At 41.2% G+C, this 12,258-nt stretch overlaps 3 protein-coding genes across 3 annotated transcripts; all 3 read left to right on the forward strand.

Annotated features, from left to right (window-relative positions):
• The first annotated feature begins 351 nt into the window (after positions 1-351).
• Positions 352-3,774, forward strand: LOC306977004 (cornifelin homolog B-like). Its single transcript, XM_079575155.1, has 4 exons — positions 352-425; positions 1,713-1,806; positions 1,874-2,061; positions 3,558-3,774. The coding sequence occupies exons 2-4, from the start codon at positions 1,743-1,745 to the stop codon at positions 3,681-3,683; spliced, it is 378 nt and encodes a 125-aa protein (XP_079431281.1). The 5' UTR covers positions 352-425; positions 1,713-1,742; the 3' UTR covers positions 3,684-3,774.
• Positions 3,775-7,704: 3,930 nt separating this feature from the next.
• Positions 7,705-8,320, forward strand: LOC306976484 (placenta-specific gene 8 protein-like; the record flags this gene model as incomplete). The annotated part of the gene is made up of 3 exons (XM_079574416.1): positions 7,705-7,792; positions 7,901-8,067; positions 8,153-8,320. 3 exons carry the CDS (start codon positions 7,705-7,707, stop codon positions 8,318-8,320), a joined length of 423 nt encoding a protein of 140 aa, XP_079430542.1.
• A 1,373-nt stretch (positions 8,321-9,693) lies between these two features.
• LOC306976485 (placenta-specific gene 8 protein-like) lies at positions 9,694-11,655 on the forward strand (the record flags this gene model as incomplete). The annotated part of the gene is made up of 3 exons (XM_079574417.1): positions 9,694-9,781; positions 11,212-11,399; positions 11,483-11,655. The coding sequence occupies 3 exons, from the start codon at positions 9,694-9,696 to the stop codon at positions 11,645-11,647; spliced, it is 441 nt and encodes a 146-aa protein (XP_079430543.1). The 3' UTR covers positions 11,648-11,655.
• Between the last annotated feature and the right edge of the window lie 603 nt (positions 11,656-12,258).

Raw genomic sequence — 12,258 nt, forward strand, 5'->3', positions numbered from 1 at the left:
ACCACAGAATGACATAAATGCCATGAAACGGACATGTCACACCTCGCCATACTTCAATTTATTTGTTGGCTAACAGAAGTATGGATTTGTAGAAACAGGTCCCTAATCCCTTGAGGCTAGGCATCCTTGTGCATGGCTCAGTGGTACAGGTAGAGCTAGATACAGCGCGTATGCTAAGTGCTAAATCCAGGGCTGCAATTACACATAAAAACAATTGAGCTTGATGACTCTGTTAGGAGTAGGTTGTAGTTGAAATGCCAGGGCCCCACCTTACCTGGGCCGCCCTGAGCTGAGGTAGTGGCCAAGCAGGTTAAGGTGGATGCATTCATCAGATGCCTCCAATAGCCTTCAAATGTGCCCCACTCGCCACTCCTCACACACTAGTCTGCAGGGATTTCGGAGGGTGACGACAGGCCAATTCTCAGGTAAGAGCGTGAACGGATATTGTTTATTAAAATGTGTTTGCCATTTAACAACGTAATTGTTGGTGCACTGGGTTGAATCAATGAGTGCAGTTACAAAATATAATAGTAAAAGTTTGGGCACCAGTGAGCCTTTAACTTCTGATAATGCTGCCTTTCAACATCAGATCTTTGATGGTCGAAAAGTTAATATTCTTCAAGTGGACTGAAAGATTACTGGGTGTAAGTATGAAGTCTTTTGAATTAGACCTGAACCACAGTTTGAGAACCACTTGCACAGAGAAAGGTGTGGCCATTTATGCTGCAATTGTTCCCACATATCCAGCTACAGTATTAATAATCAATGCATGTCATTTAACCTAGTGTCTAATTCTACATTCATTGATGAATTAGAAGCAAGTATGTCATGACTGGATCAACAGTTTTGTGAGGATTATATTGTTTTGTGAATAATATGAATTGTTGATGAATGATGAATGTTGTAATTTGGTCATGGCCTGTAAAGATGATGTCAAGATAAGTTAAGAAAATAGCATAACCTTTATAATGACTTTAGCCATAAACCCACACTCTAAAGATTAAATGAAAAAGGGGCATGCTAAACACACAAAATGATGGTTTCGTAGTTCATCCTACAATCCTGAAGTGCGACACTGCCTATAAACCATCAACACAGGGTTTTGTTTACGGAAACTAGAGTCCACGCCCAACTACGCCAGACAAAGCTCTATTGACACAAATGCAGATGTGCTTTTTAAAACTGAAATAATCGAACTTTTAATAGACGCTTCTTTTGTAAAATAAAAATAAAATCATGAAAAATGCTCTACAGTGCATAGTGCAGTAGATCCACCAAGCACTGAGGCATTTCTTTGGATTCAAAAGTTTTCCATGACTGGCTATCCATTATTATTGTGTTGCATACTTGAGAACTTAGCTGTCCGCGAGATGATCTATCAAGAAAAACACGCTGACCTAACAGCTTTAGGCTCTATTCCCATTGTAGTTGAGAAGTCGGCTTTCCTGTTCGGCTCTTTCCAATGAAGACATGCCTCCTTTTTAGGCCTTAGTGTCGAAAATGTAACCAAAGAAGGTCAGGAGTGTAGAACTGGGGTGACCTTTCAATTCACTTCAAAGACTTGAAAGAAAAATAGTTGTGGGGAGTAAAAAAAAAAGTAAAAAAAAAACAAAATAAGGAACATTCACTTTCCTGTGTGGGTGTGACTGTTCCATGATGAAGTACACTGCACCTAAAAGTTTCACATCCAACCATTACGCATGTTTTCACAGTGGAAATACCTGAAGTTGAATCGGTGAAGAATGGCACACCACCAGGATAAGTGGAACAGCGACCTCCTGAGCTGCTGTGACAACAAGAGCACCTGTAAGAACCGGCAAGAAAAAGTCATTGTGTCATTTGCTCCGGTTGTAATAACCCCTGTGTTTGTTAGGTTGCTACGGTTTCTGGTGCTGTCCGTGTATGGCCTGCTCCGTGGCTGGGGGCTTTGGAGAAAACCGCTGCCTCCCCCTGTGCGACATCTTCAGCCCGGCCATCTTTGCGGCGTGTGGCATCCCCCTGTTCGTGCCCCCCAGCGCGCTCTCACTACGGGTGGCCATGAGGCACAGATACGGAATCAAGGTACAGCAATCTGGTGTTCATTTACTGTGTTTGTTTAGGACTCGATAGACACACAACTCATTTTTACACAAGAAAATGATTTAAGATCCTTGTACAATCAATAAAAACCACTGGATCTCCCTGGTTCACGAAACGCCAACATAGGGTTTAGGATTTTGACTCCATGATCTTAAAACTTTGCAAAACTTAAAGCCACACTGCGGAACATTCCAGATTATGTATTGCTATAATTCATGAGGGCCATTAGACTGTGGTAAAACTCATAAAAGATAAATACGTGATGAAGATACCAAACATGCTCCTAAAGCTCAGCAAAACTCCATCAATGCTGGTTTTGTAGTCTATAACTGAGATTTGACCAAAGATGTAATATATTTAAAGGGATATTTCAGGATTTTTGACATAGGGCCTCATTTCCTCGTTATCCAGAGTGATTTGATTTTTTTGAGATTTTATTAAATTATTATTCATGCTGTCCTTATATTTGAAGAGTTTAGTGGTGCTAGGCTAGTGCTAGGCTAGTGCATGTCTATGGTAACTAGTAGCCTGCATTAAAAACAGTCTGACTCAAGCACAGTGGACCTGAGGCAAATCACTTATAACACCAGACTACCCATATAAATGTCTGTGTTGACTGAACAAGGTTTGAAATATGACCATTTTGCATTTAAAAGAACTTATATTTGAGCAGCATCAGCTTCCTGGTTGTAGCTACGCAGCGGCGGAATGATCTGCTAGGTTACCGGATCTACAGTAGTTTGTTTACCTGTGGCCGGCATTGCTACACGTGGAATTCACAAAGGAGCTTTCTACAAATCAGATATATCAACGTTTGGAGGACTACCCCATGATTTTGAAGAGGTTTTTAATGCAGGCTACTAGTTACCATAGACATGCACTAGCCTAGCACTAGCCTAGCACCACTAAACTCTTCAAATATAAGGACTGCATGAATTAAGAAATAAATAAAAAATATCAACAACACTCTGGATGTCAAAAATCCTGAAATATCCCTTTAACCAATATATTGACTGACTGCAGTCAAAACAAAGATACAATGTCTCCATCGACACAAGCTGGTGATGTCCTGCAAAATTACCAGTGAAGCATGTTTTTACAGGTCTTTTTCACCAATACAAATATTCAACGCATTTGGAGTTTGAATTTGAAGCAAAATGTCACATAAAATTGCTTTAATCTTGTCACTGAAAACTATAAAAAATCACTAAGTGTTTTGTAGTGCTATTTGGTAAAATATATATACTATGAATGAAATTTTAAGAGAAGACACTGAACGTTGTGGTTTTGTTTCATGCATATTCAAACAGACCAATTCTTGCCAATCCTGCAAATCAAAACTTGACAACTGGCTCTTTCCAAAGTTATGACATAATGTAACGCAACACCTTGTTGTGTAAGAAAACACAAAAAATGATTAAACACCGCTCACAGACACATCAAAAGCAAATGAAAAACTCTGTTCTTTCTTTGTCCAGGGAAGTCTGTGTAAGGACATCTGCACCTCCTGCTTCTGCGAGTGGTGCTCCTACTGTCAGATGCACCGCGAGCTCAAATACCGCAAGAAGAACCACACCAACGTGGTCAACATGCAGCCCAGTTAGACCCCACGCGCCGCTTCTGGACATGTCCACAAGCAAAACCATGTGCTAAGAGGGACAATGACGCACGCAACCAACCAGTCATCGAAGAAATACTGAATACATGTTTTTGGAAGGTCCAGAAATCCATTTGTAATTACTATCTTTCACAGTGTGTTTTCCCTATTACTTTGTGATGTTAATTAGTGTGATTTGGGTGGTTGACTCTTTTATTTTGCATTAGACAATTTTACTTAGTGACATGGACGACTTGTCCTTATGTGACCTATACCATTATACTAAACTTCAGTCCAATAAAGCCTTCTTCCCTTTTAAGTTATGTGATGCCTCATTGTCACATGATACCACGAATTTTGGGTGTCTATGACAAACCTTTCACCCATACCACCAGCTCATTCCTCATATACAGGGCTCTGCTGTCAAAACCTTCAACACAATTTCTAGCTTACTTGAACACACGTTCCACATACACATGATTCATTGAACAAGTGGCAAGGTTGATAGAAGGAAATCTAAAATCTGATGTTTAAAACGCCAATGTTTGGACAAAAATATTGGGTGGATCAAAGTAGTTTTAATATTTTATGCCTTCCTATGACAGTTTGAGAATTACTGCTCTACGACATCATTACACAGAGTTACCAATGACCAGCAGATGGAGACATTATAAGGCAAACCCCTTCATTATTCTGGCTTCATAGTATAATAGCTGGGATTAATAGTGCTTGTTGTCTTCCTTTTAGTGAAAATGCACTTTACAACCAAACTGTAATGTCTCAAACTACACAAAAACAGCCAAATAGATGAAATGAAATGTGAACTGCTTTCCAAGGGAATCCCACGCGTTTCTGTAGACCTATAGGGTTGGCATGTGTTATACATAATGCAGTTCTAGTATATCTGTACGTATCGATATGACAGTACATTTGTAATTCTTAGTTGCAACCATAATTGTCAATTTAGCTCAATGATGATAAAATGCTCGATAATATGATTATTATGATGAAAAAAAAGAATGGATGAGAGGCTAGTGACCATATAAAGTAAAACACTTACTTAACAATACTGACACTACTGTTTTGCACTGTATCAAAGTAACATTGAAAGCGTCCCAGCTCCCTCTCTCTAGACTACTGCAGGCCTGTTGGGATTCCTCCTGCAAATGACTTGGTAGCTCTAGGTGATTATATCTTGTAATAAACAGATTGCAGAGAAGGACCAGATTTTGACACAGACAAATCAACACGTCCCACTCGATCAACCAGAGGAATTTTCATTCCGCTGGGTGCCCGGCCAGTGACCAGCAGCAAAACAGTAAGTGCATTTACTGGAAAATACTGTTTCTCAAAATACATTATGGCGAGACTTTTTTGAGTAATCTTTTCCATAGTGTTCAAAACTTTTCAACCACATGAAAGAATTTTGGAGAAAATGTTTAAATGTGTATTTAAATGCATCTCATAATGACGAGTGCAGGCACAGTTAGTGGTGATTGGGTTACAGCAACATGTACGATATAATATGTATATGCAATATGTATAACCATTAAACACTACCATGTTTATTCACATTGTGCTTATTAGATTATGCAATGCTCGTAACAAATGCAGTTAAATATAATGCAGGTGCTATAAGGACACAGCTCTGGGGAAAAGCTGTTTCTCAGTTTACAGGGCTGATGCATAAAGAGCCATTCAGAGGCAGGAGGGAGAACTGTTTGTGAGAGAGGTTCCTCTGGGTGCTGAGATTATGTCACACTGTCTTCGATGGCTGCAAAGTCATGGTGAGGTACTGGGCAGTTCTGCTGTTCCCATTCCAGACATTTTTACACTTTAGAAAGTAATTTTAGTAACTATTTTTAGAAACTGTAAAAACAGTGCTGAACTGATGATTTGGTCAGTAATATAAACTAGAACCTGTCCGTGAAGTGCCCTGAAAGTCAGAAACACAATTTTAAAGTTCACTCTGAAGGAAGCCAATGGAGAGACTTCAGAACAGGAATAATATGGTCCGGTTGGAGTGGGTCAGGAGCCTCACTGCAGAGATTTGTACATACTGTAGGCGGGTCAGCTCCTTCTTATCCAGGCAGGTGAACAGGCTGTTGCCAACCGCTGCAACGACACAAAAGCATGAATGATAGTCTCCAGCTCTTTTCGTGAGACCAACTGTCTCAGCTTGGAGATATTACACAAATGAAAGAAACAATTCTTTAATAACTTTATCAAATGCTGCACTAGACATGTCTTCATCAAAGATAACGCAGAGGTTTTGCAAATTAGTTTTGACAGACACGCTCAGGTCTCTCAGGTGTTGCTTAATACCAGGGATGACACTGTCGGGGGCAGCAATGAGTGTCTCACTTTTCTCTGAGTTTAATTGGAGACTGTTCTCACTCAGCCACTGCTTTACATGGGACAAGCAGGGTATTAAAGAGGTACGTTTGTGGACTTCAGAGGTCTTGAACGAGCAGTGCAGTTGTATGTTATCCGCAAACACATCACTGAACCTCTGGATTACGTGTCCAAGAGGGAGGAGGTGCAATAAAAACAAAAGAGACCCTAGGACAGAGCCCTGGGGAACGCCCAAGGATAGCTTAGCTGACCTCGACATGATGTGATTGACTGACACACTGAAGCTCCTACCCATCAAATATGAGGTAAACCACTCTAGTACAGGACCTGACATTCCCACCAGATCCCAGATAACATGGTGCCCGTGTCAAAGGCTGAAGACAGGACCAACAGAACCAGTACTGTGCACCTTCCTGAGTCAGCAGACATCAGGATGTCACTGGACACTTTCAGCAGTGCTGTTTCAGTGGAGTGGTGCTTCGAAAACCCTGACTGAAATCTGTTGTAGATGTTGTGTTGCTCAAGGAAGGATGTCAGTTGGATACGGTGGCGCAGCGGTTAGTGCTCGTGCCTCACAGCTCGAAGGTCCGATTCCCACCTGTGTGGAGTTTGCATGTTCTCCCCGTGTCTGCGTAGGTTAGTGGTAGGTTAGAAAAAACATGTGCAATAGGTTAATCCTCCAGCCAGGTGTTTCTGACCGCCAGCCTGGCTCCACATCATGGAGACGGGTCCCCGAGCGCCGGCCACTGCTGGCAGCTCACTGCTCCTACAGGTCGCCCCATGCGATACTGAGGATGGGTCAAATGCAGAGAACTAATTTCTCTACAGAGATTTCTCTACAGAGATTAATACAGAATCAGATTTAGATCAGATTTAGATTTATTTAGTTGTTTTGCTACCACCTTTTCCAGAGATTTTGCCAATAAAGGGAGCTTAGATATTGGCCAAAGGTTCTTAATTCTGAGCTGTCCAGACCGGGCTTTTTTTAGCCATGGTTCTACCACTGCATGTGTAAAGGAGCGGGGAAAACACCAGAAGAAAGAGACAGATTACACATTTTAGTGACCCATGGACCAATCAAATCTAAAATGTTTACAAAGAGCTTCGAGAGGAGAACATCAACCAGGCTAGAGGTGGGATTTATTTTAGCTGTAAGTGCAGCGATGTTGTCCAACGACACTGGCTCAAACACCGTCCAGACATGGTGGGGCAGCTCCGCAATGGCTGGGCCACGGCGAAAGGTGCTGAGATGTTACCGTTAATGTCTCTGATCTTATCAAGAAAAAAAAATCATAAAGTCATTGCTATTTACTTTACAAGGCACAGAGGAAGCAGGAAGGGCACTGGACACAAGAGAATGTATAGTGTCAAATAGCAACTTTGAATTTCCCTTGTTCGAAACTATCAACTGGTTAAAGTATTTAGACGCTGCTTCTCCTCAGTGTCATGAAGAGGAGGAGGTGTTGGTGGGCCTTCTTGATTACTGATGGTGCTAGTGGTCCTGACCATGATTTCATGGTCAGTTTAGTGGTCTTGGCCCGCAAAAATCAAAATGCTTGTAAAACCAGCTACATATTGCATTTCAAGGCTGATATCAACATGTGTACTTCCACGATACACGTTGGAAAAATAAAAGTATTGTATTTTCAGGTCCAAACCAACCTTACAGCCTCATGGCTCAAGTCTGTCCTGGGCCCTCTCTGGTGGAGGAGGGGCCGTGGAGCACTGCCCTTCTGGACTGCTTTGAGGACATGGCCACTTGTAAGATTACCATTCAATAGCATTTACGTTTGAATATTGAAAGCAAGCTCATCAACAGAGGGTGACAGACGGACACTACTTGGAGTCTTTGTCTTGTACTTTTCTCAGGCTGTTACGGGTTCTGGTGCGGGCCGTGCCTGGCTTGCACTGTGGCGGGCCGGATGAAAGAGCACTACTGCCTGCCCCTGTGTGACCTGTGCTTCTCAGGATGGGGATGTGTCCCGCCTGCTGCGTACGGGCTGAGGGTGGCTATGAGGAATCGATACAAAATCAAGGTGCAAACAAACCAAAAAAGACATGAAAGTAACAGTTCTTGTTGTGAGTTTATTTTAAAATGACTGTGTGCGTGCTTCCTCTCAGGGCTCCGTTCTGAACGACATCTGCGTCTCCTGGTGCTGCGCCTGGTGCTCCTGGTGTCAGATGCACCGAGAGCTGAAACTGCGGAACACGATTCCAACGATTATCAACGTTCACAATGTGGTCAGCATGCAGCCTGCTCCTATGATGGGCCATGTGGTCATGCACTGATCCAACACCTCACCTTTCAATGGGATAACTGGTTTTAACATACAAATGCATGGTTGTACATGGTTGTATGTCTGGTGTTGTAAAGATGATTTCAGCCAAGTTCATTTATTGCTGACGAGGCAAAGACATAGAACGACATATAACGCTGAACAAATAAAGCTGTACTACAATTACTGAGCCTTATTGGAACACAATCCCAAAGCCTGGACACTCACTATGCCTTTGTCTTTTTTTGTATTATGTTTATATGCTGTCTCTAGACTACTGCGGGCCTATTGTCTGATGTAAACCCAATCAAATCAAACATACCCCCCCACGCTATCGTACATAGAAACTCCCCAACTTCTACTTTAGTCACAGGTGCCTGACAACCAACTGCAAACTGTAAGTCATCTTAAAAAATCTTTTATTGTGATTGATGTTTCAGGTTTACTATTGTAGAAGGTATTTTAGCTTTTAAAGAAGAAATTATTAAATTGAAATAATGTTTTCTACTTAGATGTAGGATTTGATACGACAACCTGTTTGAAACAATTGAACAATGGCTAAATCAGGATGCATAGCAATGAGATTAGAATTTTGTAGTGCATTTATCTCTTTTTTGTTAGTATTTGTAGGTATTTAAAACCACACCGCGTAGACTTTTACCCAATAAACAAAATCTCCAGCTCGTCTCCATGGAGATGTGACCAAATTTGACATTTAAACAAGCTAGTTTCTCATGCAAATCCATTCATTGATGACCCACTGCAGTAAAAGCATTTTCTGTGCCGAGCTGGTCATTAGGAGCATGTTTTGTTTTGCCGCCAACATAGTCCAAAATGTTACGCAGTGTACCTTTAAAGTCATTTATTGAAAACTCCACATGAATGCAATATTAGGATAAATATGTTTACCATTTGCTGTCTTGACATCGCCTAATGTCCTTCAGTTTAAAAATCAAAATGCTTGTTCATATTCAAAAAAATGTAGTTTATTTTTTTTATAAGTGTGCTAGTAATGCACTATTTCTCCACAGATATTGACATATAAGGCTATACCCAGATCAGTGAAAACTGTAATGCTAAACTGCCTGTAGTTTGTACATTGTTATGTGTGACTCATCTGCAGCCATGTCCATAATAACAATAAACACATGAGCTGCTGCTGCTCTTTTGTCTTCACTTTTATGGTTTATTGGCCATTTGTTTAGTTCTGCCTAAAATGTCCCAGGTTGGATTCCCACCTGGATGGGGCCGTCCTGTGTGTTGCGTTTGCATGTTTGTCCCGTGTCTTCGTAGGTTTCCCCCCGTGTACTCCGGTTTGGGAATAGGAGTAAAGCTCTTCCTCTTCCTTGTCTTCATTTCAGGTTTAAAGCAACATTACAACCTCCAATGGCTCGAGTCCAACCTGAGCCTCCGCAGGTGGAGGAGGTGGAGTGGAGCACCGCCCTTCTGGACTGCTTTGAGGATCCGAGCACTTGTAGGATCTCATAGTCAAATCACTTTCAAAGCCGATCCAGGCCATACTGTGTGACGCCTCGTCAGCATGAGCAATGAGTGTCAAACAGACTTCATTTTGAAAACATGTTTAATTTTAGTTTTAGTCTTAGTTTTTTGACTAAAATGTAGTTTCATTTTAGTTGAGATTTAGTCAAAAAAGCTTTTAAATTTTAGTCTAGTTTTAGTCGACTAAAATTGCATTGATAATATTCATTATAATCATATTTAATCAAGGTCCTCGACTTCATGGAGCTGCTCCACATGAACAAAGCTGAAACCTGTTCATTTGGCAGTGAATTTAAATGATCTGAGGCTTTTTCAGACGGTCAATAGAAGTTTGGATGATTTCAGTCTCTCCTTTTTTCATTTTTATTTAGTCTTATTTTAGTCGACTAAAATATCTGGACATTTTAGTTATAGACACAGACGGCATCTCGTCATAGAAGGGGGCGTGGCTTCGCCGAGGGGGAAAATAGAATCTTTAGAGAAACACATTTTTTCCCTTTTTTTAGCCATTTTCTGGTGGAATATGAACTTATTTATCACATAAATAAAGTCAAGTGTAAATCAGGCCCATATGGATATTTTGTCGCAACAGATTGTTCAGTAGAAGTGAAAAAACGGCAGTTGTAGCTCGCGCTAGCTAACCGTTAGCATTAGCCCGATGCTAACATGTAGCATCAAGTTAGCATTCTCTGTTATTCATGTATTTATGGGCCGTTGAACCACTTTGCTCCTCTCCATGTCTTTGTATCTTTATTTAGTAGAAAACTATATTCATAATTCAGCATTTGTTACAGTAGTTTTTGAATAATTAGAGAAAGTCTAGATTTTTTCAAAATTGTTTTTCCCCCTTAACTGTTTTCAAACATGATCATATATGGGCGATTCCAGAGATGCCGTCTGTATCTATAGTTTTAGTCTCAGGAGAAACTTTTAATTTAATTTTAGTCCAATTTCAGTCGTCAAAAATATCACTTTGACTAAAATTAAGACTAAATATTTAAGTCAACGAAATGAACACTGGTGTCAAAAAAGTCAAACGCGAGCCAAGTGACATCACACATGCTGGAGAAGAACATGGTTTGGGAATGCAGGTGGTGGTAGAGAGTGAGGGAAGGAGGGACGGGAGAGAGTTCAGCTTCAGGATGGATAAAGCTGGGAAACCCTTTCTGACAATGCAATGCAGACAACCCAACTTTACTTTACACCTCCTTCGTTCTATGTGTGGAAATGTTATCTTACTAATGGTCCAGGGTGAGGGTGTACTAAGCATTTTAGACAAAGCTTAAGTTGCTCTGTGCATGTTTATATTTTGTAAATGTGGCCCATGAGGGAAAAAGGGTTGGAAAGGTCAGGGCTGGCCTTGTGAAAATGGCTATTACCTGGAGTGTTGTGTTTCCCCCTCAGGCTGTTACGGGTTCTGGTGCGGGCCGTGCCTCGCCTGCACAGTGTCGGGCCGAATGAAGGAGTGCTACTGCCTGCCCCTGTGCGACTACTGCACCACCTCGATGATGGCGCTCTGTGGAGTCCCCATTGCAGTCCCGCCAGCTGCGTACGGGATGAGGGTGGCTCTGAGAAAAAAATACAAAATCAAGGTGCGCTACAAACAGGAAAGAAGAAACAAAAGTGAGATTCTTTTGTGGTGTGGTTTTAAAATAGCAGGTCTTGTTCCTCTCAGGGCTCTCTGCTGAACGACCTCTGCGCTTCCTGCTGCTGCACCTGGTGCTCCTGGTGTCAGATGCATCGAGAGCTGAAGCTGCGGACTCCAAAACCGACCGTCATCAGCATCCAGAATGTGGTGAACATGCAGCCTGCTTCCATGATGAGCCAACAGCTTTACTGAAATTTGAAAATAACTTTGCCGCTGTTTTTTCCATCGTCATGAAAGAACTATAGTGTGTGTGAAATAAAACAGTGAAGCATTAGGCCTGGATTATTTGACTCCCCTTCTTCACCCTCTATCACTCTGTGCTGTCCTGTTCAATGAACCCTACGGGACAAAACAATACATCAGTAGAACATATAATAGCCCAATTGGAAAAATATCTCCAAACAAGGCCTGAATCAAGGTGTACATTGGCTTAAATGATTTGAATTGAGGAAATGTTTCTTGTTTTGAGCGGTTTTCACTCATTTAGACACTTTTCCTGATCGGAGCAAGTTTGCTTTGCTTGTTTGAGGACATTTCAGACCAGTTCTAGGGTAAATCTCGCTTGAAATAAGAAAGTAAAATTGCCAATGAGATAAGACCAATTTTCTTACCCCATTGGCAAAGAAAATGACCTGAAATAAGGACGAAATGTATCGAAGCGAGTCAGAAACATCTCAGAACAAGTGAAATAATCCAGGACAAATGCCCAAGAACTTCTTAACTAGTCAAAACAACTACATTTTTTATTATTATGCTCAAATTGAGATGTTTATACTGATCTAGTTCTAGTGTATAAAATGAGG

Source organism: Gobius niger, assembly GCF_951799975.1.
Source record: "Gobius niger genome assembly, chromosome: 17".
In the NCBI taxonomy this organism is placed as follows: domain Eukaryota; kingdom Metazoa; phylum Chordata; class Actinopteri; order Gobiiformes; family Gobiidae; genus Gobius; species Gobius niger.